The 27299-nt window shown below is 43.7% G+C and overlaps 1 protein-coding gene across 2 annotated transcripts; it reads left to right on the top strand.

The window, feature by feature from the left end:
- The first annotated feature begins 427 nt into the window (after positions 1-427).
- Positions 428-26750, top strand: MTMR9 (myotubularin related protein 9). Of its 2 annotated transcripts, XM_014283496.3 has the most exons (11): positions 1003-1188; positions 3776-3881; positions 4043-4151; positions 4882-5007; positions 12155-12328; positions 14325-14542; positions 16140-16301; positions 18819-18960; positions 19522-19742; positions 21946-22097; positions 22805-26750. In XM_014283496.3, the coding sequence occupies exons 1-11, from the start codon at positions 1137-1139 to the stop codon at positions 22954-22956; spliced, it is 1614 nt and encodes a 537-aa protein (XP_014138971.1). In that variant the 5' UTR covers positions 1003-1136; the 3' UTR covers positions 22957-26750. The 2 variants fall into 2 exon arrangements, with proteins under 2 accessions (XP_005447492.2, XP_014138971.1); XM_005447435.4 differs by lacking the exon at positions 3776-3881 and having other exon boundaries at positions 428-1188.
- The last annotated feature ends 549 nt before the right edge of the window (positions 26751-27299 follow it).

The following is a 27299-nucleotide window of genomic DNA, read 5'->3' as shown; positions in this document are numbered from 1 at the left end:
CTGCGCTCCCCCTGCCCGCTCCCTGCGCGCCCCCTGCGCGCCCCCTGCCCGCTCCCTGCGCGCCCCCTGCCCGCTCCCTGCGCGCCCCCTGCCCACCCCAAGCTCCGCCCCCCACCCGGCCAGGTCACTCCGGCATCGTCCAGGCCCGCCCCAAGCCCCTCCCCGCTCCTGTCCCTTCCCCCATTGGCTTTCCTCCGGTGAGTCCCCGCCTCTCTCTGCCCAGCCCGCCCCTCCGGCCCCGCCCACCTCCCTTAAATACCCCGTGAGGCCCCGGAACGGCTGTCGTGGGGCTGTGAGGTGCACCGGGCTCTTCGCGGTAGCACCGCTTCCGGTAAGAGCAAGAGGTCCGCCCCCGGAGGGCGGCCGCTGGCGGTGATTTGGTCTGGCTGGTCACGTGAGCGCCCAACATCCGGGAAAGAGCCCGTGAGTTTCCGGCCGGGAGCGTTCTGCTGGGAGCAGCGGGGCCCGGGGGTCCTGGGGCGGCTCGGCGCGGCCGCTGCCCCCCTCCGCCGCCCGGGGCTACCCTCCCCGGCTCCTCCGCTGCCCTCCCGCCCCGCTGCGCCGCGTCCCCAAGCAGCAGCCCTGTCCTTCCTTTTGTCAAGCACCGAAGGTCTCCCTCCCCGCCGGTTCCCCTCAGTGAGCCGCCAAGGGAGCCCTGTCGGTCAGGCCCTGGGCGTCCCCCTGGGAAAGCGGGGGCCGTTGTGAGAGCGTCGGCCTGCTTTGAGCGGGGTTTGTGGTAGCACCCGCTCTTCCGGCTCCCCGCATCGCCTTCCCCCCATCCCCGCGTTCTGGCTGGCTTCCTGCAGCGGGCCGGGGGACAGGCCCACCCGCGGGTTATGCCCCCGCCTGCCTCCGGTGGCATCGGACAGGGCTGCCCGCCGGTTTCAGGCTGTCCCCAGATTCTCCATCCCGTCCCTGCTGCTGTTGTTGAGGCTGCCTCTGTTTCCTCCAGAAAGCTTTTGTGGCAAAGGCCTCCCTGGGCCCATTCCCTTTCCTAGCAAGCATGGAGTTTGCAGAGCTGATCAAGACCCCTCGAGCAGACAATGTCGTCCTGCACCGCCCTTTCTACCTAGCAGTGGAGGGGACTCTCTGTCTGACTGGCCATCACCTCATTTTTTCTTCACGGCGTCAAGACAATGCTGAGGAGCTGTGGCTGCTGCACTCCAACATTGATTCTATTGAAAAAAGGTATGCCTCCTAATTTCCCTGCCTACCCATACTAAATTGTTTGTGTCCCACGGGTTGAAGAGTGGTTGTCAATACTGGCTTGCACCTCAGCTGTCCCAAATCTAGGTCGGGAGAGGAGAAAGGACAGTCAATTAGAGCATGGGGCAGAATGTTGGTATGGGCAGGTTGATTCTTGATCTGTTTGGATATTGTCGCATCTTAAGAGGGGTTTTCTGTCATATATAGGGTCAGAATTTTTAATGTTTAAAAGCCTTTGTTGACAGTATTCTGTGTTAAATGTTCATTGCATTTCATCAGTAGTTCTCGAAATGCTTTATAAAAGATGCATCTTTACCGCCACCTTTAAACAAAGATGGAAGCCGAAGCAGTGATAAAGTCATTTGCTTTGGGTCACTCGGCAAAACTGATGACAGGAGTGGGCTCTGAACTTTCTCAGCCCCAGATCAGCCCCCTACTGCTCAACAGCATCATCCCCATACTTCTCCAGCTGCTTATGGAAATCAATAACACTTGAACTGGAGCTGCAGCACTTTTTTTCTCCTTGCCCATCCCGTTTTGTTAAAAAGACTTCAGGGATGAGCCTCCATACCATCACTTCTGTGTGCTTTGTGTGCTATTGCCCCATCATGCTTTCCTTGTTGAGTGGCAGTCCCATCTCACCTGGTCATTGTCTTCTGCTTCCTCACCTTTTTTCAGTTTCCTCCTAATATTTTCTTTTTGCTGTTAATTACAAAGTCACTTCCCTGTTTCCCCTGCCTTTGAAGGACATCTGGTAGATATCCTTTCTGCCAGCAAGCCTGGAAAAATCAAGCAGCAGTAATTAAAGATACCAGATTGCCTCAGAATCGGAGAATGGGTGAAGGACTGGATGCTGAATAAGGTTGTTCCCATGTTCCAGACTTCTCTGAGAATTTCTGACAAATGCTGCATCTTGGCCTGAGGGTGGAGAGGAACAGCATGGTGGAAGCCTCAGGAATTTAGTTCCCATCTAGTACTGCTCAGTCATCAGGGTGGTTTGTCCTTCTCCTTATGCTTGTACTAAACCATCTGTAGCTCTGTTGTGAAAATTACTGTAGACAAGCTTTTCTTTCTTATTTTTTTATGAGCTTAGTTGCAGTTATAATGTAAGTTAATACCAAATAAGCAAGGAACACTTTAAATTACGGCAAGGGGTAGTGTGTTGTTAGCTTAGTATGTGATTAATAAGTTAGGTACATCTGCACGTACTTGCAGCCTTTATTGCCAGCCCTGGTTTCTAGAAGGTCTCTAGAGTAGACATCTCCTTCCCTGAGAGTAGCTATGTGTGATTATAACGACAATGAAACTTTGCTGTACAACAGGGTAAGAGTATATTCTCGGTGCCTGAGAGAATGGAATAACAAGGCCTTTAAACCATTAAAGGTTGTGGAAGGGTCCAGTTTGGCACTACTTCAGGTTATTAGTGCATGACAACTGTTACATTGTGCCAGGTTCATAACATCTTTTCTGCTTTCATGGTAGGAGTGTCTTTTGTACAAAATGGTGTTTTCTCTAATTATCAGATGGTCATCAATCAGCTGCTTAAATTTTTGTGGCTTTTTAAGTGACTGAAGTAAGGCCTGTAGGGTTTGTTTGAGAAGCAGAACAGTCTCTGGTGGTCTCCTATGATCTTTTTGGTTAAAGGAAATGGAGCCCTGGTGATGCATTATAGCTGCACTGTGTTGTTATCTCAGACCTGTGAAATAGCTCTGCAGCGAGGGCAAACGATGCACAGACTGGCTCTGCTGGAGTTGCGAAACTTTTCTGTCAAAATGCCTGTAGTTCTTCCTTCAGCACTACCCAAATTATAATTGGTTCTGCATGTTAACCTTTGTCTGCACGGAAGAAATAGATAATGACCTTTCTGTGGTAGTAATAATGCTACAATAAATTACAGGTGCCTTCTGTAGCAGAGGTGAAGCAACCCAGAGCTGAGCAACAGCTCTCCTTGGAGTGTGTACAGCTCTGCCCTTCCTGGTGCATGCCTCGTCTGACTGAGGGTTAGGCCACGAGGGACTGAAACTTGGTCCTGCAGGTCCTGCCTGCTTCTGCTTCTTGCATCACCCTTGGCTGCTGCAAGCACTGCTGTGGTGTGTGAGGAAACTCAGCTGCTTTTCCTCAGTTCGCTGCTTTGCGAACCAAAATCTATGTCATTCCTGTGAATGCTAGCGGCTAGTTAAAGAAAACGCTGTTTCTGTTCAGGAATCATCCTTCTTTTAGGTACATAAGGAAGACTGGCGAGGGCGTCTGTGAGCTGCGTTTTTGTTTGGTAGCATAGAGCTTTTTCTGGGTTGACTTGCATTGTAGCCAGCAGTGGTAAGACGTTGACTTCTCTTGAGGTCTGCAGAGCAAATTGCTTCGTGGCACTGCAGGTATCAGAAACCAAACTTTCTTGTAAAAGACAAGGGAGTGTAACGTAGCAAGGCTGAAATGTTATTTTAAAAAGCAAATTAACCTCACGTGTTTGTAGCAATATTAAAAGTTTCAATGCATTACTTCAGTGAAACTGGAAACTTCCAGTGCTATCCGAAAATACCTGAACACACCTTTTCTCTGTCATGTCTTAAAGAAAAGCTGGGAGGAAAACCTTCTCTTTATCTCATATCCAATCACTGCCGTATCCCAAGGATGGAATTAAAAAAGTGGACAACAACTTCCAAATACCAAATAAAGAGGTGACTTTGTTTTGTTTATTTTTTTAAAGATGATATTGCAGATAAATTACTACTAATGGAATTTTGTCTTGTAGGCATATGTTGTGGGAAGAGCTATAATACCTCTTCGTACCTTAGAAGATCCCATTCTTAAGAGGCTCTTTCTTTGTGTCTTGCTGTAGGTTTGTGGGCTCATTGGGTACCATCATTATAAAATGCAAAGATCTGCGAATTATTCAGCTGGATATACCTGGAATGGAGGAGTGTTTGAACATTGCTAGCTCTATTGAGGTAAGAATTCATAATGATAAATTACTCCTACATTCCCAGATCTTGATCTGATCTCAACAACCTTTTTTTCAAGAAGGTTTTCATTGATGTTCTGGAAGGCAAGTGACAGCTGTGGGAGATTTCCTTTCTATTGTTAAAATATTGTTGCTTGTAGGTGTGGGTTTTTTTTAAAAAAAAAAAAACAAAAAACAACCAAGAAAAAACAACCAACCAACCACCCTACTTTTCTTGATCAAGTATGTTGTTCTAGCATTTGGGAAAATGAAGCTTGGATTCATCGTGCCAGAGTGTGAGGAGGCAAAACAAAATCAGGCTGGTTGAATTTCATGCATCTCAAACAACATGACTTCTTGAGTTTAAATTGTGTTGTCAGTAATGGGGTAAATGCTACATAGGGTGTGTTCCATTAGTTATACCTGTTCAGTGTGTATCTTTCTCATCCTGTGGTGTGCTGTTGCATAGGGTAGCCTGCAGAAATGATACTGTGTACAACCCCACAGCTGCTGTTAGATTGTCTGTTACCTGCTTTTGTTTGTGCTGCTGGTTTTTTATGTACATTAAAAGACTTTCCAGGTAACTTAGTATATGACCACTAAACTTGAAATACTTCCGGGTGGCTTAAGTTTGCATCACCAATATTAGAAGAAAACACTGTTTGCTGTATGTTTTCCTGCAATAAAATAGCAGTTTGAGTGAATTAAGCAGCTGTTTATTTCTGTCTCCCACACAGGCACTTTCCACCCTGGATTCTGTCACTCTCATGTATCCTTTCTTCTACCGGCCCATGTTTGAAATTGTTGAAGATGGCTGGCGCTCTTTTCTGCCTGACCAAGAGTTTGAGCTCCTTAGTTCAGTGGTAAGTTGGATGTTATGGGTATGCACAGGTGCTTGGATATACTCGTGCAGGTAGCTTGTGAGGTATTTCACCCACTGGTGTCTGGACTGGAAATCCTGGATGGTAAGAATAGCAGTCTGGTGCCTGGGTGAAAACTGGGTGTTGTTCAAATAGTCACTCTGTAAACATCAGGAATTTCTTTTTGTGCTCACTATTCCTATTTCACACTTGTGTTTCACCTTGTACAAATGGAGTTTTGAGGCCTGTTTTGAAGTTGCCTGGGAGGACATGAAGGTCAGAAATGTTTTGGTCCTTATGGGGATGGCCTGCCTTATTGTAAGAACCAATTTAAGACCTTTGGCCCAGGTTTGTTGTACTTAACTTTGCATCGATGAATCTCTGTCAACCTCTTAATTGAAATGAGGCTGCCTTTAAAAAATTGCTAAGGATTTCTTAGCGCTCTAGCACGATGACAGTAGATAAAGGTACCCAATTTGAAACACTCTTAGCTCTAGTTTGTGTTTGGGAGGGTTCAGAGAGCAGGAAATTTCCAGTCCTATTCTTCCAGGTGCTTTGAGAACATGTTGGTATTATTTTGGTAACTGTGAAGTAGGAATTGTTCTTGTGGGTGTTGCCTGTTGTATCTGTTATGCAAGTTTCATTTTAGGATGCTGAATTTGATAGTGGGAACTGGCTCGGTTGCAGTTGCCTGCCTGTTTTAATAGTGCTTTGGGTTAGCATCTCTTTGGTCCAAGTCTTTGTTTCACATTAAATATGTGTGCTTGCTGCATCATCTTAGGTTTCTGAGACCACATCCATTAGTACAGCATCAAAGAACATTGATTTTTTTTTTCTTGTCTGCAGCATTTATCACTTCCTGTTTATGACTAATAACTGAGTAACATGATTAGCTTGACCAGCTTCATTTGAAATCACTAGAAAATTAAAGGAGTTAAGAGACCTTTCTATTTTTGTCTCCTGATTAGAGTACTCTATGTCCTATCTTCATCTGTTGAATAAAGACATACAAACTGACCTGTTGTTATAACTAGCACCACAGTTCAGTTTTAATTTCAGCTGAAGAAGTCAAAGATCAGAGTGTTCTCCTGTTTGGTGGCAAAGCAGCAGATGCCTTCCCAGCTCAGCAGAGGAAGCTTGCAGGCATCTCGCTGAGAATCAAAAGGCCAGTAGAGGTGCTATCGGTGAGAAGGGAGGAGTGTGAGAGCAGGGTTGAAGGCAGCAGAAGGAAATCCTTTGGAGCTCAATGAAAGATTGCAGGAGATGGTTCTGCCTCTGTGTTTTGCTTTCTACATGTAGACAAAATCCTTTTTAGATTTCAGGGATCAGATGACTGCTGATGGTTGTACTTACTAGCATGATACAGGTGCTAACATGGATCTGTTGATGCCCCCCTTTTTTTTTTCCCTTTTTTCCTTCAGAGGTTTAAAAATGAATTGACAGCTTATTTATGAATCTCCTGGCTTTTGGAACATATGTTCCTTGGAAGGTTTTTGTTTAAAAACCTGATTACTTCGCAGCACTACATTTCAAGGGCAATAATTAATTTCTGTAAAAGGTGACTAACAGCTGTTGATTAATTCTTGGCTTTTAACCCAAAACATCAGCTCCACTTTAACAAAAAACCTCCACTTCAACAAAACAGTGAAGCTGTTCAACAAAACAAAAGCTGTGTTCAAATGACTTGTGTTTCCTGAACAAGAGATGAATATATTGTGGACCAAATATTTATTGTTCTTTAATTGAACTGTCTTACATGACAGGCTAGAATGAGTAAATGGCTGATTTAATTTTTCTCCTCCCATAAGTCAAATGGAGAGTTACCTCCCTCTGCATTAAATCATCCATCTGGAACTGTTATGCCTTTACCTTCCCCAGTATGGTAACAACTTGTCAAAAACCGTGTTTCATCCACATTGCACCCCTAGTAACAGATTAATTCCACATTTTTCTGCTACAGGAGAGTTGTTTTAAAAACTGACCCATTCTATAGTGGCAAAGTAAAACTATAAAAATTAAAGATTAAAAAAGTTAGGTAATACAGTAAAAATGTAGTTATTATACTGTATAGTTATTTATCTTGGTGTATGTTGTGCCAAATGTGTTTTCTCCCGACACACATACCCACTGTGTGATTTTGCTCAATTTTATTGGTCTGACAGTGTGACCTAGCATCACCCCTAGAATTTGATAGAAACCACGTAAGTGCTTTGTCCCTGCAGCTCAGCTCCAGGATGAGGGAGGGTGCTATATACTATCACAGCAGTCTTGCATTTAGTCCATGAAGGTGTAAAGGGAAGAGCTGTTAAGTCAAATGTCTTCATTTGATCTAAAAAAACTGGAGGAATTAAAAGTTTCAGTGGGCTGTTGTTTGCCGATGGTTGCTGGTGTGTGTACTACCTGTTTATTTTCTTGGGAATAACCTACAGCACAGGGAAGCAGGGCTTCTGTCAAGTGTCTTTCTGTGAACTGCTGTTCTGATAAACCCGACAGATCAACAGAATAGTTCAGTTGACAATTAAATCATATGAATATAATCAGCTCAACATTTCACTAAATGTCAGAGCGAAAACTCCACAGTTCCTGCAGGCTCCGAATTATTGTATTGAGATGAGAATTTAAAGATACTATAGACAAATATATGAATGGAGTAAAAGTTGCACAGCATAGTTAATACTTGGTTATCCAGCTTTTTGTTGTGTGTTGTGTTTTTGCTTGAAGCACTGGGTGGTTGATACGTGAGATCTGGATTGGTTATAGGTATGTCAGGTGAAACATGTGGGGAAAAAAAAAATTTCTTCACTGTACTACTATGTAACCAGTGAGTGGCTGAATGGAATTAAGAGTACACACAGGAGGTTTTATTTTTTTCTGAGGAGTTTGATAAAAGCTAATAGATTTCTCTTCTGCCAAATTCTACAGCTGCAAGATACTGCAGATTGTAACTCTGGAAAATTCAGTTTCTTCTTAACTTTAAGTGAAGAGGCCATGAGAAGGTTGTATACTAACAGTATAATTAACATGAAGGTATTAAATTGCCACAAAATTCACTTTCTTCATTCACTGTTTTTCTTTTTTTTTTCTTTTTCTCCCCTGCCCCCACCCCCCCCCCCCCCCGCCCTCTGTTTTGTTGTAGGAAAGAGCTCAAGGTTCTGGACAGTTCAGCTGTGTGTGCTGTATTCTGTACTGGAGCTTCTTGAAAAAAGCTGAACTTCCTGGGTTTGGGCTCAGTTTGCAATGGTGTGAAAAGCCCGTATTTTGCTCTTATCAGGCAAACATCAGTCTTTGCATATGTTGTATACTTCTTGTCCACACTCAGTCTCTTACTAACAGGGCTTGTTGCCTTCTGCCTGTTCTTGGGAATAGCCTCTGTCTCTGCTGCTTTGCAGCATCCTTTGAAGTCCATGCTGGTTTCTTTACTTTTCTTCTTAAGGCTTATTAGTAGATCTTGAGTCGTTTCACACAGTGTTGTGCAAAACAACCTCTCCTAATAATTGTAAGTTTTAGGAGGAAAGATAACTGTTTTTAGCCTTTCAGTAACATTTGAAAAATCAGTATCTCTGAACAAGTACTATGACAAAACTAGAAATGTAAAAGTTAATCCTGCACTGTGTTCAAGGCAATACTTCTGACTACTTTGTTTTCTTTGGAGTCCTCTCCCCTTTATGCTCAACCACCAATCCTTTGCTGCTTCTAGCCTGAAGTGGAAGTGACTTTTTCTGAATCCTTTAAGTACAGATCTCTTGCTGGGAGAAGTAAATGTTAACCTTGTACTTCCTCTGAGCTTCATGCAGCATATATATCCAGTGATGTCTGAAGGTGAGATCTACCTCTTCTCTTTCATTGCAGTCCTGTTTCCTGTATCTGCATCTACTGCTGCACATACTTAAATTGCTGTTACCTGCTCTTCCAGTTGTAATGGCAACTTTTTCTTCCAAATTGCAGACATACCCCAAGCAAAAGCCAAGAAGATACTTGCACTGTTGGGTTTTACTGTCTGATTCATCTTGGAGTATACTTTTCGCAGTCTGAAGCTGGCATTGCAGAGGTTAACTGGATCTCTGCAGAAGTAGCTATGCTACAGAAGACAAATGGTGCCAATTGCTGCCACGATCCTCATCCTTCCCATGTAACAGTAAATTATAACTGGATGACATAACATATCGTCTGTCTTGCATTATAAATGGTGAGGAGGGGAGGTTATGGGCAGAGTTAAATTACCAAAGTGGGAGATAAATAGGATCAATACTCTTCCATTCCTTTTCATGCTGGTGATATCAGTGACAGTCAGTCTCTCAAATCATACCACAGAGTTCTGATTTTGCCTTCTCCACATCCTGTGTGGCAGTAAGGTATTTATCAGTTCTGTTCTATATCCATGCTTTTTTCATTGTAAACAAATTGCACACAATCATATGAAATCTGCTCTAACTTAAAGTAGACACCTCAAAAAGCTATAAAAAAAATATCATTGTTGGTGCATTAACATAAAAGCATGAGCTGTGACCAGCCAGCCTCCTTTACATGATCCAGGGCTTTTAATCTCTACCTGTGACGTGACTGCCAGAGGCAATTTAGCTTTGCATCTGGGAGGACCTTCGCTTTTTATAAAAGGTAGATGTTCAGAGCTGTTTTGAGGCTAGTGAATAATAAATAAGCAAGGATGGTGCAAACCTGTCTGGATAGGCTGCTAAACACTAGTAGCAGTTGCTGTTCTTGATGATGATAATGCACATGTACCTTTCCCAGCATCTCTTTCTTGGGCTGTTACCAAAAGGGACAGTTTTGCTGTCTCCTATGCCACAGCCTGTGTGCCTTGGATCTACTGATGACAAAACTGTGTTGTGAATTGGACCAGCTTGTTCTTCTGATGGAAAGACTTCATTGCCAGAAATCCTACCTCAATCAGTCCTAGTTTACCATTGGACCAGTGAGCCAGTCAGATTGGTTTCTATGATCAGGTACCAAGCAGGAGGTGTAGGGGCAAGAGGCAGCAAGCCTCTGGAAGAGAGGAAAGAGACGAGACCTACCTCTGATCAGAGCTGTATAATTAATGCATGTTAAACCAACCTTTCTGAATTGATGTGGGCTTCTGTGTATTCTGTTACAGTATAATTTAACTGTCATGCTCTTCTCTTACTTTCTGTGATACCTGCTTTATCCCCCTACTTTTTTGTCTAGCTGAAGCTTTCTTTGAACACAAATGAGTAGAGGTATTTTTATGGCATCTGTATGAGGTCTCTGCCTACTGCAGCGGCATGCAAATGTTTCCCAGTCTACCAAAACCACCTCAGCTGAGGGGTTACTTAAGGTCTTGTTTGCTTTCTTACACGTGTGTCATGTCAATGCCTAGGAACTAAAGGAAAAATCCACCTTCAAAGCAGCTGCCTCTTCCTCTTCAAAACGTTTTTATATTTCATTTTTACTACTTTGTGTCTGGAGCTTTTACAAGCAAACTTGACTGCTGTTCTGCTGCTGCTTTTAAGAATTTAACACTGCTGTTAAAATTAAAACATGTAGAGGCTTCTGGGTCATTTTCCCCCCACTGAGGCTTCTGCCAGTAGGTTTTGTTGGCCATAAGAAAGGTAGGGTAAGGATGCACTGACTGAAGATACAGCCCAGTCAAGCCACCATCCTGCCGTCAGGGACCATGAGCTCAGTTCCCTGCCAAACTTTAGGCAAGGTTCTGCTGTGTGATATGTGCCCCCGTGGAAAATATATGCCTTGTGGCCATTTGGCATACCTGGATGGTATCCTCAATGCAGGAGAGTGTGGTGCAGTACCAGTCCAGAAGCAGCAAGCCCTCCATGAAGGCTGGGTTTGTCCAAGGTTGTAGTTAGGGCAGTGTCAGCTCTTCCAGCCTGGACTTCGGTAAGCGAGGACACCTTGTCAGCAAGGTTGCTCATTGACCTTTGGGTTTGTCTGAGACTGAGCCAAGTCCTGCGTCTGATCCTGGGTATCGGGTAGCCTGAGTTCTCATGCCAAGTGCATGCAGGGTGCCAATATTCAGCACTTCTTTCACAAGTGTTTGGCTGAAAAACTATGTAACAGGAGTTCACGATGAGACCTTTGGGCTTAGATGCTGTATTGGTTCCAGAAGGTGCTTTTGGAGGAAGAGCTGCAGTGCTTTATGAAAGCAGAGCCCATAGAAGAGAGCCAAGCTGGAAATGTTAAACTGCAGTTTTCACCTCAAAGCAGCTTTATCATCTGGGGTTGGTAGACATTCTTGCCTTTGTTGGCCACCGTTGCCTTGTGGATAGTATTACTAACTTTGCTCTCAGTACAGATAGAGGTTTAAGCCTGTGTTACCTGCATCTAAATCAACCTTTTTCCTCTAAGTCTGCTGATGTAGGAATACTTTTCTGTTCTGGGGCCTTCCCAGAGGCATACCATGCTCTTACTTCCTATGAGATTGAAGCTGTCTGCAAATTTTCTGAGTTATGTCGTAATGTGTACTGCAGACATGCTGTCTGCTGTGTCTGTGAAATAACTAAAAGCTACAGTTGCCCATTTCTGACCACGCAGGCTTATTTTGTGCTGTTTGAGGATGTGGATAAACCAGATGGGGAACAGTTGTTCAATTCCTGCACCTCAAGAACTGGAGTCACCTGATAAAGCTCATAAGCAACAGAAGAAGTTATCTGCATGCTGGGTAATGAGCTTCTGGGAGCAGCTGCAACAAGCTATTATGATTGCAGGCAGCATCAAGAGGTGTGGGAGCCAGAAATAATTGGTCAATAAGCTTATAAATGGATATTAAAAGGACTAGGTAGGGATATACCTTAAAGCATCTGTAATACAACATCTGAGAGATAGTGGGTGAGGAAGACACTGTAGAGAGTGGCTTGTTTGTTCTTGAATGGCATCTTCTGCCATGTTCTTGTTTGAGACAAGATGTGGTGCTGGATTTGATCTGACAGATTAGTGTAGTTGTGCTGTTATGGGGGGTCCAGATTCCTGTGTGAACAAAAGTGATTATGTCAGTAGTGACAACTGAACTTTCATCTGTGGTGCAAATAGCATAGATCACCAATATTACTCTGTGCGTGCTTTGTCCTGAATAGGGAAGATCCTCTGCCCTAATATGTTATGCTGTAACAGTAGTAATGTTTTCTCTGACCCAAAGCCTATGTGTTCTGATCTTTTTCAGACAGATGAATGGCGTCTAAGCTGCATCAATAAGGAATTCTCTGTCTGCCCCTCCTACCCTCCAGTTGTCATTGTCCCTAAATCCGTTGATGATGAAGCGCTTCGGAAAGTTGCCATGTTTCGCCATGGCAGTCGCTTCCCAGTCCTGAGCTATTATCATAAGAAGAATGGGATGGTAAGCTGCGTTTGAGTAATGGTTGTACCTGCAGGAAGTGTGTGAATCCACTGAATGAAAAAACAACTTGAGCTCTAGACTTAATACAGTTCACACAAAGTTTGCTTATTTTGGTTTCCAACTTAGTAAGTGTATGCAGTGAAACTCATTTTGGGTGATGGAATGAGTAATCTCCATCCTAGAAACAGCTGTTAATCTGCTTGTTTGGGAGTGTGTGTGGCATAAGCTTGCTTGCAGCAGTAAGAGCAAGATGAGACTTGTAAAGCCACTGCTGGCACCTTTATTTGCTTTGTCAGCCAAGAGGTTTTGTGCTGAAAAGATGGCAGAAACCACATTGTCCTGTCTCTGGGTGGTGGGCTGTTTCCTTTTTAACAGTCACAATGACAGCAAGCATGCCCAGAGCCAGCACCACTTCTGCTGTGTAACTGTTGAAGGAACAATGTGTAACAGGTTTCAGGAGCAGCAAATTCTTGGTGTTGTGCAGACTTTAGCACCTTTTGACAAGCCAAAAATCTAATTGAGTGAATGATGCACTGTAATTAAGAAATGTACTTAATAAAATTGTTGAGTTAATTCTTTTTATCTCTTGCTGATATGACTAGTTCTGAGGGTGTTGGGATGTCCAACCTGCAGCTTGTCAACTTGATCCAGGGTTCTGAGTCAAGTGCTCTGAAGTGTTCTCACCTCCTGTTGCTGAGACTTGTAAGGCTTGAATTGGAGGATGTCTAGTCTGACTTAGTAGTACCTTTGGGTTTTTTTGCTTTGCTTTAAAATCAGCCATCCACCAACTTCATAACAGTTGTGCTTTCTGCTTTTTCTTGGCTCAATTGAAAATTATTGAGGGAAGATTTGTTCAATTGCCTCTCCAAATTGTGCACAGTTCAAGTGTGAGGAATATAATAGCACTTGGCTCAGAGTGCTTGAACTTGTGACAGTAACGCTGGCTGTCATGTTGCTCTCCTGACTCAGAGTTCATGAGCATAGCTTGGCTTGGTGACTGGCTGCCCTCACATTTCAGTTATTTGAGCTGCTGGGATGCTTTCGGAATTGAAAGGCATTTGCTAAAGAGAAATCTCAGCTCATAAATCTGTGGACCCAAGGTTTATTAGTCTAGCCACTAAGTAAAACTATACCTAAGAGGCATCTAACACATGAATGACTCAAGTGTTTTAAAAACGCAGTTGGGAAGAGATGTTAAAGATGACAATCCTGAAGATGTTGGTTGATAAAGGAACTATCATCAGGAAGCCAGTTCAGTGGCTCACAAAGGTGGTACTAAGGGAATAATTAAAGGGATAAAGCCTCTAAGAAGGCATCCGTAAGTTAGAAAGCAGCCTGCCAAATGATCGCTCAAGTCAAGGATTTCTACTTCTGTTTTTCAAATAAATTCAGTCCCTGCAAGGGATTGTGCTTGAAAACTGAATGATTCAGGGCAAGGGAGAGCAGCAGCTGTAGGAAGAACTAAGGGGATGTTTCTGTGCATCAGGCAGTGCAGATCAGGACGTTTGTCTGTCTGGGTCCAGGTGTGGTGGATCAAACTTGAAGCAGATGGAAGTAGGAAGCATGGTGGGGTGAGAGCTGCACCTGCTGGTGAAACTCCACAGAAAAGAGCTGGAGATCCAGGAGGGCCCCACTTGAATTTTAGCCCTCAACTGACAGAGGAAGCTTTTTAAGGTTGAACTATCTCACTCCCATAAGCATTGTAACAGGTGACCTGAACTGTGAAGGAAAACAGGAGCACCCTGGGTGAATTTCAGTAGCACACTTCTCTAGAGAACTGTCCTCCATGCCTGGTGTTGAGAACCAATGATCTAATGCATCAGTTTGCAGTCTGCATTACAGACCCCTGAGAAATCCTTTAATGGAGGGGTGTCCTTTGCATACTGAGTTTAAATCTCTGTTCTTGGCTTGGCGCTCAGGTGATCAGTGGCTTTCAGTCTGAAGTCCCTCTATTTCCCTGGAGAAATGCCTAAGTCATGGTTATTTGTCTCTGCAGGTCATGATGCGAAGTAGCCAGCCTCTTACAGGTACAAATGGGAGACGGTGTAAAGAGGATGAGAAGCTTATTAATGCCACACTACGGCCTGGCAAGCGTGGCTACATCATTGATACGAGGTCCCTGAATGTTGCCCAGCAGGCCAGGGCCAAAGGAGGGGGCTTTGAACAAGAAGTACACTATCCCCAATGGAGGAGGATTCACAAATGTATTGAGAGGTGGGTGAAATAGCACAGGCTCTCCTCTGTGTGTGGCTTTGTAGGGTTGCATTGGCAGAGCCATGCTAGCTCCACCAAGTGTTTGCTTCTGTAAGAAGTGGCCATGTAGCCTGGTTCCTGTCAACAGAGTCACGTTCTGTTTTTGACAAAATTGGGGTATGTGCATGATAAAGGTGTTTGGCTTTGGAAAGGTGTGTTTGGTTCCTTATTCTGAACAACCTACTGCAGGTTTCAGACATCAGGCAATCTCCCTTTGCCGTCTCTTTCTCTGACCATATGTAGCTGTGATCCAGCTTTCCTGTGTTCCCCTTTTGCAGTAGCGCACAGGAATTAGCAAGTACCTGGCCAGAAAACTTCTGCATTTGAGGATTTGTTCTGTGGCAGTCATGCTTCTGTTACACAGTAAATTTCTCTAGACTTCTAAAATTGGGTTATTTGGAAACAAGCTACTAAGTTAATAGACTTTTAGTCTGACCTTATTCAACTGCTTTCAAGGCTTAGTTTTGGAGAATCCTTCTACATGGGCATGCAGTAATGTTACTGGGGCTATTGGAAAGCAGTTGCTCCTCTCACCACTCTATGGGCCAGCTCTTGAGGAGCTAGTATAAGGAATTTCCTGCCCATTGCTTTGAAGTGTTTGGCTTTGCTTCTAAAAATCTTAGGTGGACTTAAATTTTATGTTGATTATTTTACAGGTGGATTTAAGCATCAGATAGAGGAATGAATAAACCATAATATGTGAAGACTAAATATCTCTTTGTCATTTGGCTTTGTCAGAGATCTGTTCTTTGATCCAGTCTGCTAGTTGCATCCTCTATTAGACCTGAGCACATGCTGGAATCAGTGTTAAGTGGTGTTTGATCCATCAGTAGTTTGGTGTCCCTGGCAGGTGTAGTGTGAAACAAGACCAGAGAAGCGTCTGGTTTTATCAGCTGTATGCTGAATGCCAGCTTTCCAGGGCTTGAGGACATAATGCAGCAAATGCAGAAATGTTCCCTGCCCCTGTTTTTCTTTCATTCTTAAGAAATTAGCCAAACTAATTTCTATGTTGCAAAGCTGAGTCTAGTTTAAAAATGTGTGTCACAGTGGAGATGTGTCCTTGTGTTGGAAGGCTTTCAGATTCCTGTTGCAGCTCTACAAGTTAAAACTCCCCCAAAACTTCTGGTGTAGTACAGAGAGTGAAAATGCAGCACTTGAAGCTTGGCTGACACTTGCTAATGTCTGTACTACCGTCACACTTGTATTTGGTAATGGGGGTGAGGCTACTGTAACACTTTCTACATGGAAAGTGTTAAGATATGGCTGCACACACACACAGCTCAAGATAAGGAAAAGACCCTGCTGTTGTAATGCCTTATGAAGCAATTTGCTTTGAAAAGTAAGAGACTGCTTATGTCCAAAGAGTGGCACTGTGCTGGCTGTTGGCCCTGGTTTGGCATTACCGTTGAAAGCAGGAGACCTCACTTCTATAGGGTCATGCTTTTTGAAATGACTGCATATAAATTGTAGTGCTTGGTTTTGAGATCAGTGTATTTCTGTAAACATGTTGTCCTTGTTGCTGTTACTGCTTATCAATAATATTTTGCTTTTCCCAAAGGTTTAATATTCTGCAGGAAAGCCTCATCAAACTTGTGGAAGCTTGTAATGACCAGTCACACAATATGGACCGCTGGCTTAGTAAACTGGAAGCTTCCAACTGGCTGACTCACATCAAGGAGATACTAACTGCAGCCTGTCTAGCTGCTCAGTGTATTGACAGGTAAATCTTTTTCAGAGAGCCTTGAGTTTCTCATTCACTCATTACAGATTGCTTGTTAAATACCTCTGCTTCCACTTTAAGTATTAGTAACTGGCTTGCTTGTACCCATGCAACATACCATTTCATCATGGTTGAGGAATGTTTCTCCAATAAATCATGCTTGCATCTTTAGAAGTACAAGCTGCCTGAAGGAGGAAATATTGACTAAGAATAGGTATTGGATCATCTAGTTAAGGTATATTCCTGCATCTGATGCAACCAATCTAATGTAGTTAACTTCATTGAAGGTTTACGTTAGAATCTGTCCATCTCAGACATGTATCTGTTCAGTAGCCTAGTAAATTGAGAACACAGAAGTGGTTATAAAGTTTGTTGTTTGGTGGCTTTTTTTTTTGCAGCTGAAGTTTTCCAATACCCCACCTTGCTTCTAAAGATTAAAACAATGGCATTTTCTTATTTTCCCCAGGAATTGGTCTGGTGCTTTTTATTCTTGAAAGTTTTATCCCCATAGGCCTATTTAAGCAATCCTGTTCATCCCTTTTAAGTGCTTGCGACTTCTTTTAACCTGACATTCCTTTAACATACTGCTGACTTGGCTAACTTGTCTTCAGACCTCTGGCTGGAGAACAAAAGCTAGCTGTCGGGTGCCACGGTTTGTAAGACCAAATGCAGGGGTCTAAATGTGATTTCTTTGTGGCTCTGTCGGGGAAGGCCCTTCTCAAAACCTGGGGAAAACCTAGCTTTTCATACCAGCTAGGGAATATTACACAGATACACAAGTAGGCTGAAATGCAGTCTCATTGGTAAAACAGCATTACTGCATTAAAGTATGAGCTGCTGTGCTTTTTAAAAGCACTGGCTGTGCTTGTTTAGTTATTGACTGTGCCAGAAAAGGATTGCTCTTGATCAATAGCTTTATCTGTAATTCTTTGCTGCGTGTGTATAATGAGAAAGATCGGTGACGAAACTCCTCTGGCTTGTTGGGACAACGAGCAATTCCATCATTTTTTAACTTTAGCTTTGCTTTTTCTGTTTACCTGGTGCTATGGCATGCCAGCCTGGCATTGGTGTCTGGTCTGCCTTGATTACAGCTGGGCTAACAAGGGTGGTTCAGTTATATCGGCTGCAAGGAGGGAATGGCTGGGACAGATCTTGAAGGTCTGGGGCCTGAAAGATGAAAGGTGAAAATAGTGTCATCCTGGTGTGCCCCGTTTTGAGGAGCATGTAGGCTTGCGGTTAGCCTTTGCAATTGTGCTTGACTGTTAAGCAGCCTCTTTATCTGCCTTGGGGAGGAAGAGAGGAAAGGATCTGAATATTATTTATACCATAGAGGCAACCATAAATGGGTTGGGGTTAGATGTAGGACTATAGACAAAGGTGTTGCAGTACTTAAGGTACAGATTTTTATGCTCTTCATTTCAAAAAGCAGGTCATATCTGCAAGGCTACTTGCTTGGTAGATTGATTTTTCTTACCAATGCTTTGCTGTGTACCTTGGATCTCTGTATAGAAACAAATGCAACCTGCAATTCACTTTCTAGATGTAAGGATGTTGGCAGAAGTGAGACATTGAGCCAAAGTTTGGGAAGAGTAAAGGCAACAAATACCGTTTAACACTATAGTCTTTCTTTCAGGAGCATATGGATGAGATTTTGATATTGTATCCAAATACAGCATAAGATGGAGAAGAGGGGAGGCAGTTGGCTGTCCTGGGCAGCCCCTACTGGATTGGGGCAGGGGGTGACAGCACCTGGGCCCCTAGCAATGTGCAAAACCTTCCTGCCCCAAACTCTGAGGGCACTCTCCTCATGCTGTTCTGTTGATTCACTTATGCTGGCTGATGAGCGAAGAACCTTTGGGCTTGGCTCTTTGACAAGCTTCCTTGCTCGGCATGCGAACTCTGCTGCCTTTCTGGAGGCCAAGCTCTGTCCATCTTTCTTTTTTTCCTGAACCAGCTTATTGGCTAGCTTTTCTTGCAGTAAACCCCAGTTGAGGCCCAAATGCAATTAAGCCCAGTTTGAGGAAGAATCTGAGTGTTGTTTTGCAGAGCATCTGAGGGGATGATGTGTCTTCATTGCAGTGCTTATGGGAAAATTTCAGAGTACTTAGCAAATCCAATAAATGACACAAGCAAATTTTGAGATGCATTTCCATGCTATAACTCAAAGGGGTACCATTTCACAATTGTGAGAACCAGAAAGAGATCTCACCATGCATCTCTTGTCAATGTGGCAAAAGCTCTGGATTTCCAGAATGCTTAGCAAGAAGCTAAGCCTAAAGTGATGTAAAGCTCTGGTTAGTGTTGGTTGAGTATCCACGTGGAGAAGGTGGTATGCTTCCATGCAGGATGCGGAGCTTATGAGAGAGAGGAAATGATAAAGTGCCAGCAAAACCTCAGCATTGTCATGGTAGCAATACTGGTGTCCATGGGTTGTCATGGTGTCCATTGGGATGCAGATGTCCTTGATGTGTTCTGCTTGTTCATACCCTTACTCCTTTCCACCTTTTTCTTTTACAGGGAAGGTGCATCAGTGTTAGTCCATGGGACTGAAGGAACTGATTCAACGCTCCAGGTCACTTCTCTGGCACAGATTATCTTGGATCCGAGGTGCAGGACCATACGTGGCTTTGAATCTCTTGTTGTGAGGGAGTGGCTTCAGGTAAGAAATGCCTATGGACAAAGCGGCAATCTTTTCCAGTGACAGTTGTATTGAGAAATAGCCTGAGAGGCAGCAAATAGGTTGGACCTTGTTGCAGCCCTGTGTAGTGTGAATGGCCTTTGTCCTAAGAGCAACATCATTAACTGACTCATTTGTGCCTCTGCCTCTCATGGTAGTGTTTTGGTTTTGGGGATTTACCTGTTTTGTGTGCTCGGGGTGAACATCTCTAAATTTAGAGAATGCTGTTCAGACTAAACCACAAACTTAGTTCTACTCTTTGCACTTCTGCAGCTAATATCCTCAGCCTGGTCCTTTGGTGCACCAGCTTGTTTTGGTAAAAATTCTCTGATCAAATACAAGGTTATTTACATAGCCTGAAAAAGGCAGCAAAGTTGGTCATGGTTCCTAGCAGTTTGTGACTGGATGCTTGAAGAAATTACTGTTGTAGATGAGAGTAGTAATAGCATTGTTGCATGGACAGAACTAAACCTAAAGTCATTTTGCTACATGTACTCACATCCCATTAGTCTGTGTGATGCTTTCTCTGATTCTTGTGTATAGGCTGGTCACCCCTTCCAGCAGCGCTGTGCCCAGTCAGCCTATTCAAATGGCAAGCAGAAATGGGAGGCCCCAGTGTTTCTGCTCTTTTTGGACTGTGTGTGGCAAATACTTCGTCAGTTCCCTTGCTCTTTTGAATTCAATGAACAGTTCCTCATTATGCTCTTCGAACATGCTTACGCTTCACAGTTTGGGACTTTCCTGGGAAACAATGAAAACGAAAGGTTGGTGAGGATTCTTGCTTTGAACTCTAACTATTGGACTGTATCTGATAAAAATAAAGGTACCTCGCTTTGAAAAACGGTGAGGGTGCTTGCGCAGTCTCCCTTAGCATGGGTGAACTTCTCGTTGCAGTTATGTAGTCTGATGCAATGTTAGGGGGCTTGTCCCTCTTACAAGTGGGACAGTGTGACTAAATAAATTTTGTGGTATGGGCAGGGAGCTGAATTAATCTTCAAGTCCAAGCTAATACCTTAGATTGTCTTTTCGGTTTCCCTCTGTGGCCTTGAAAGATCTCTGCCCATCACCAGTTTATATAGTCTCTTATGCAGAAACTCTTCCCATAAAAGAATAAACAGCTAGAGTTCAGCAATGGTGTGACTCATAGTGGTGAGAAGCAAACTTGTCCATGCAGGCCTGGAGGAGAAGGTCAAGGCAGTCAGAAGCCAAAGTTGAAAAGTCTGGTTCTTACCTTAACTGTCAGGGAGGAAGATGACTGCAGCCCAGTGGTCCCAATACCACCAGGAAAGGAAGGCTTTGGGTTTTTATATCATCCATTAACTGTTGCAAGTGGAAACTGTGGAAGATCTTATCATAGAATAGTTTGGGTTGGAGGGGACCATAAAGATCATCTAGTTCCCCCCCCCCCTGCCATGGGCGGGGACACCTTCCACTAGCCCAGGTTGCTCCCAGCCCTGTACAACCTGGCCTTGAACATCTTCAGCCTCAGTTACACCTTGGCAAAAGTTTTACTTGTTTGGCTCTGAGCGTCAGGATTAGGTTTGAGGTCTCTTTGTCCATGCAGTACTGCAACTTCAATGGAAAGACCAAAAATCCCTCCAGCTGTAACCTGTTACTCTGAGAAGTGTGAATTGTCAGTTTGCATTGGTTGAGTTTTTGAGTGAACGCTATGAGCTCTTGGATGGGGATGCTTGTGCAGCTTTGAAAGGAAGCAGCCAGGACTGCATTCTGCTGGAGTCTGCCTTGTCAGGTTGTGATAGGCCTGTGCTGAGCTTTTTTAGAAGCTTGAGCAGATCAGCACCTAGCTCCTGAAATCCTAGCCTGGGCTAGGTGCTGTGTTGTACCAGGTGGGGCAGCTCTAGGCATGCCCCGAGTAGGGCTACTGGGAGTAGTAAACACGGTGGAGCCCCAGAGGACTGGAGCCTTCTGTGGCAGATGCCAGCTGCCAGAGAGGTTTGGATTCCTGTTCTGAATTTGGCAGTTCTGTTCTCAGGATTGCTGACCCTGGTAAGACCGTGTCTGATGGTGTCCTCCTTAACTGAAGACCGCTGAATGAGTAAAAGGGAAAAACAGAACTGATAATTACAGATAAGGAAGGCAATTTAAAGCTTCCTATAAATGTGTCTGCCCTTAAATGTTGCTTAGAAGAGATTCTTCTGCAGAGCTGCTGATTTGGTCATCTGTAAAACCAAGTTAGACTTGAAACCAGTAAAATGAAATTTGAAAGAATATTGAATGTTACATGTAATAACCTGCCTGTCACATCTGACCATGTCAGCCTGTGAGCACAGAGAATGTTTGAAGTCTGATGTTAAGCCTGTGCTGTCTGAAGCATTCACAGGGACAGTCAATCTCCTGCCTGGGTGGCAGTTCAATTTGCTAGTGCGAGCAGAATGAAGTTTGCCAGAATTTAAGGAACAGACCCAGACCTCTGTATAACTCCAAACGTGGAGGTAGTTTGACCCAGGAAAACAGCGTGGCTTTCTCTCTGTGCTCTGATGCTTCTTGCCACCAGAGGGACCTAACCAGATGTGCCCATTGCACGAGTCCAGCGGTTCTGCCGCCTTAATGTACCCTGAGAATTGCACTACTGTCTGTCCTTGATGCAGACCTGCCACACCTCCCAGCTCTGTCTTAACACAGGAGTTCAGTCCCTTTCAAAGCCTGGCAGTCGAACCACTTCGAGCAGGTGACTTCATCTGGACAGCAGGCAGCTAACTTCACCCAACTTATAAATGTTATTTCCCCATTGTTTCTTCAAAACTGACTGTAATCAGCCAGGTTGAGTAAATGGGACAAGGTAGAAGCCTAAAGTGGCATTGGTGAGAGGTACTGAAGGGATTAGCCTGAACTGTCTGGGCTAGTAGCACATGAAAAAGCTTGTGGCCTTCTAGTCTGTGAGGGTCTCACACAATGACTCTTTACAATATAAAAGTGAAAGCTAACTTGTCCCTATGGGTTTGTTAGGTCTAAACTGAAGCTGCCACAAAAAACTATGTCCCTGTGGTCCTGGGTGAACAGGTCTGAAGAGCTGAGAAAATTCCAGAATCCTCTTTTCGAGGCCAACAGCCTTGTCATCTGGCCCTCTGTTGCCCCACAGAGCCTGCAGCTCTGGGAAGGTAAGCTAGGCTTGCTGCTTCTATGGCAGGCAATATATATTTTGTGGCTACTTGTAAAGCTTCTTAAGCACTGTCTCTGCTCCATGCTTAGTCTGTGTTCCAGCTGATGGCAATCTCACTCCCTTTGAAATCTGTTCCAAAGTATTTTTAGCATGTGCCATCCCAAGAGGTATAATGCTTTTTCCTTCTAAGGTTTGGTGGTGTGCCGCTCTGTGCCAGGGAGCCTTACTAGTACCACGTAACTACTTAGCACAGTATTTCTGCAGTGATGTAGCCTAATCTACAGAAGTTCTGCAGGCCTCAGGCTTTTGTTCTATATCAGCCAAGACTTCCCTTTCTCCATTACTGACAACATTGTGTGGTAGGTCCCTGCTGCAGAAACTTTCTCCATCCCATGCATGCTGAAGAGTTTACTTATGGTGAAGCAAGCAGGCTGTCAAGGCAAGGTGGAGACTGAACATGGATAGGTCTGATCAGTATATGAGAAAGAAGTACTGAAACCCCCTCATTTTTTCTTTATTAACCTTGTTTAATAAAATGGTGAACTTGGAGAGGAGGGTCAGTATTTCTAAATGCTGTTTGGGGGGGAGGGGGAGAAAAAAGTGCATGAACTGTATGCACATAGCTTGAGAGCTGATGAAATATGGATAACGTTTCTTCCTTGTTACAAGAAACCCTTCTGACTTGCACTGTCTCTGGGCTTTCAGGTGTCTTTCTTCGGTGGAACAGGCCTTCCAAGTTCCTAGATGAAGCCCACGAAGAAATGATCAACATTATAAAATACAACAAGGAACTTCAGGCAAAGGTTAACGCATTGAGGAGGCAGCTAGCAGAGATGGAAACAGATGATAAGATGTAGGAGAACCTGTGAGCTGGCAGGGCTTTGCCTCAGGTCTTTCCTTTCCAGTCCCCTTTTAAAGACTAAATATGGACGGTGCATGTATTGCAGAACCCTCTGGGTCAGCTGACCCTCAGTCCTCCCACTGCTAAAACCTTCACTTCACACTATGTACCTCCCTGGTCTCTGGGAGGGATTTTTGTTTTGTTTACAGAAGATGTACACAGCTGGGCATAGTGTCCTCTCTTGGCAGCTTTTCTGTCTCAAAATTGTGTACAGTGTCGTCAGAAGCTGGAACTCTTGCCTCCACTCAGCTGTATGGATGACCAGGATGGGCCAAGAGACAGGATGTTTCACATTTAGCTTGAACTTTTTCAGGTTTTGTTGAACTCCTCAAACACTCGTCGGGATTAAAATACCAAGTTATGAATAGATAAGTAAAGGCATTTTATCTGAAAGCACTTGCCAAGAGTAAGGCAGCTTAGTTCTCTAGATTCCTAGAAAAACTAGAAAATGGTATAATTTAACTACAGGCTTTACCAGTCTATAAGATAGTCTCAGTAGCCTTCACATCTAACAGTTGGAGGGTTTTGTGTTAAGCATTGGCTCAGAAGCAGTAGTCAAACACCAAACTAGAGCAAGAGATTTCAGTGCACTACAGAACTGAACTAGGGATTCTGCTGCTAGTGTTCATGCCGTGACCTTCAGTGGAATTGTCCCTCATGGACAAATATCTTCCTAAGGAATAAAAAACTTTACTTGGAAAACAAAAAGGTTAAGTAGTTGGCAGAGGCATTCACTGCAAAACAGTGGCTCAGAGCAGTCCTTTTAACTACGGCTAGGCTGCTCTCTTGAAACTTCCAACCGCACTGGCTGGTTTTGTATGCTTAAACAGGTTCGCAGCATGGCTAGGATGCAAGAGCAGCATTTAATCTACAGCTCAACAAAACATTTTTGCTTTACCTGGCGTGCTTCTTCCTCTAGTGCTCTTACTATACCTTTTGTGAAACATCAAAAGCAGAATTTGGAAATTAAGGTGTTCTAACATACTCGGTAGCTGCTGCAGGTTAAGAAGCTGTCACACTACAAAAATGCTAATAGTTTAGATCATTTGTAGGTGCTAAAATTGCTTAAAGACTTTAGGGTTAAGCCTCTTTCCAAGTAACTGTATTTTGTAGCTGATATTTGTGTTTCTGTGACTGCAATCTACTTTTATAAAAATCAGTTTTCACTAGACAATTTTTTTCCTTTAAAAAAAAAACCAGAAAAGTGAGTCTGAAATATTAACTCGCCTAGGCATTTGTTCAGCTTGATTGCATTGGTAGCTGTATGTGACTGAGATGATGTGAATTGACAACAACATATGTGGCTGGGATTATTTTAAAAGCACTTTGTTAGCCTGTTTCTACTGAAATTAGTGGACCTACGTTAGATCAGAGTTGATCCCTTTGAAACTGTTGAGCTTCCATGATAATTTATGCTGGTTTGGAATGAATCTGCCTTTATTTAAAAGCCACTTCTCACAAAGGTAGATACATGTGAAAGTGCAGGATCTTCACTTGTTATAGAAATAAGTGGAGAGTAATCTGCAAAAATCCTGTAACCACTAAATAGATTTTAAGAGAAGTTCCATAACAAAGGAAGCGATATAAAATTGTGGTAGTGATTAAGTGCTACCTTAAGGAAGTAAGGACCAAAGCAAAAGGCATTAATTATTTCCTTCTTGACTAACCTAAGCTTAGTCCTGAAGTCACCTGACTTAAAAAATAAGAAGGTCCCTTTTAAATCTTTTTTCATTGAAGGCAGGAGAATAATTGCCCCTACTTGTGATACCGGTTTGCTTTTAGGTTTGGAGAGTGACATTCTCTAAATCAAGTCCGACAGAGTGCTGCTCAGGGTGGCTCTTGACGTGTACTGTGTAACAGGGGAGGGCACAGGTTGGCCATGACTTCCTCCAGACATTGGCTTTGGAGCTACCTTCTGGTTACATTGCAAATCTAAGCCCTGAAAATCATTGCTCACCCTTCAAAAGTAAATCTGTGGGATCTACACCTGTCTGGATGTTGTATGCCTATCCAGTTCAGAATTTCCACTGTTTCTGTACATCTGAAATGTATTATCACTACCCAGATAGGAAGGATTCAGAAGGCACTGTTTTCCCCATAATGGACTATACATAAAACACACTTAAAGGTTATGCAATTTATTAACATAGTAATTATATATTGAGCTAAATAATAGAGAAGGAAAGAGGTGGGGTTTTTACCTAATTGCCTGGCTCTAGTCTCTCATGCAAACTGCAGGCATCTGAGGAAATTGTGTAACCAGTTGTGACAGCTAACAAAAGGCAGAAAATTATCTCTGAGCTGGCATTTCATCCTTGACTTGTCTGTTGGGGCTCAACGCACACCAGAGTGCCGGGTGCTGCCTTGGCTTAGTGCTGGTGTGGATCACAGCCTTCACGTGAAAATGCTAGTGTGGGTCTGAGTAGCCACAGCAGTTTCTTCCCCGATTTCTCTGCCATGGGTGGCCTTGCAGTCACTGCCAATAGCAGGAGCTGGAGGCTCAAGTTAACCTGCGAGTAATCACCATGAGACCTTATCTGGAGCGGTCCTGCTAGGTAGTGCAGGTGGTGGAGCTGAGACAATATGCATGGACCCTTACAGCCTCCTGGGAGAAGACAGTTCACAGATACTTTGTCAGGCTACTTGCATATTCTCTTTTAACCTTTTCATTCCCAGTGCTTTCCAGGCTCCAGTCTGGTGGCTGCTCGGGTAACACGTAATGGAGCGCTCCAGTTCTTTGCTTTCCTGTATGCCCCACACATTTATACACATACCTAATATTGATGATCAGTTTGCTTCCTCTTAGAGGGAGATACCCGCCGGACCCTGCCACACGCCATCGCTGACACCCGTTTTGCAGGTTACCTGTGTCTTCCTGAGCTGTGAGCGCTGTGGCAGTGCCCGGCTCGGGCTCTTTAGCCCGACACTGCCTTACACCTTTGCTGACGCCCCTGCTTCTGCTCTTTCTGCACATAGTTATTTGTGTAATAAGCTGGACACTGAGGGTCCCCTCGCCCAAACTCTGGGGTCAGTCAATGCGGACGCTCTGCCATTTACCAAAAAAAAAAAAGGGAAAAGGATCTAACTTGCACAGTTTTCATAAGGGAATATATACCTTCAATATTTTGATTGTATTAATCTAACTCTTGAATGTGGTGACTGGTTTAAGTGCACTATTGTCCATGTTGCATATGATATAACTTAAATTGCACTGTACAGCATATTGGCGTCTAATGTATGCTTTGCTAAAGCCCCAGAAAGTGCTATCGTGTACAGGTTCCTGTATGAGGAGAAAATGTCTATACTAGCACTCCCTTTTTTTGTAACTCTGTGACATTGAATAGCACTGTGTGATGTGTGCTATGTGTCTATCAACTAGTACAAATTTAAGTGATGAGTGCACTTCTGTCTGAACACCTGGAATTGCTAACTGGACTTGGATGCTGCATCAGTCAGTCTTGTATTTCTTTTATTGATGAAATAAGTAACAGGGCTGGGAGTTGTATGCTGTGTTGGTAGATGTATGATGTACATTTACAGAATCCCAACTGCTGTGGTGTTAAATATATTGCAAAAAAAAAAAAAGTAACAGATCTGAGAAAAACTGTCATGGCTCAAATTGCTTAGCCATTTGGAGGGTGAAAACCAGATACAAAGTGACTGTAAACTTTGCTGTAGATATGTTGAGAACATAGTAGAAATGTCTGTTCAAATTAAAACCTTGAAGACTATAAAAGTTCTTTAATCACAGTGTTGAATTTCTGAGTACTGCCTTCATTTTTCCATTGGGGGGGGGTGTATGTGACAGATGTATGCTTTTGCCTGAAACTTTGGTTCTTTTCAGCTCATGCATGTTTTCTTTTACAGCTGAATGCATGCTATGGTGGTAGAAGAGGCGGTTGTGCTGTAGGACTGCAGGGAAAGGAGAAGGTTGAGGCCCTGAGCGTGTGCATGGCTTGCAGAGCTTTGCCCCTGTGGTTTTGGTCCTCTGATACTAGCTCTGCGTATGATAAGTAAACAATTCAGTTAGCTGAGATTTTTATGCTTATATTGGAGTCGCCGAAGGATGGCAGGCAGCTGTCTTCAAAGGGAGAACGGTTTGGACTGAAGCAAAAACTTGCAAGAAGTCAATCAGTAGACCTGGGGTCACAGTTACCTCTTGTTTTTTAAGGGAGGTGGGGTACTTGGGTGTAGTTGCTGGGGAGGGAGCAGAAAAAGGACAAATGGCTCTTGGGAAACAGAGGCTGTGAACCAGGGAAGCTCCTGGATCTCTCCAGGCTGGTAGGTCAATATGCTGTG

This window comes from Falco cherrug, chromosome 6, assembly GCF_023634085.1.
Source record: "Falco cherrug isolate bFalChe1 chromosome 6, bFalChe1.pri, whole genome shotgun sequence".
Classification (NCBI taxonomy): Eukaryota; Metazoa; Chordata; class Aves; order Falconiformes; family Falconidae; genus Falco; species Falco cherrug.
This window is presented reverse-complemented; position numbering and strand designations above follow the sequence as displayed.

Bases quoted from the DNA above. Each gene is read 5' to 3' on its own strand.
- MTMR9 (XM_005447435.4), top strand. From the start codon at position 1,004: ATGGAGTTTGCAGAGCTGATCAAGACCCCTCGAGCAGACAATGTCGTC. The intron at 4,152-4,881 runs GTAAGAATTCAT...TCTCCCACACAG, and splicing joins ACATTGCTAGCTCTATTGAG to GCACTTTCCACCCTGGATTC. The intron at 14,543-16,139 runs GTGGGTGAAATA...CTTTTCCCAAAG, and splicing joins ATTCACAAATGTATTGAGAG to GTTTAATATTCTGCAGGAAA.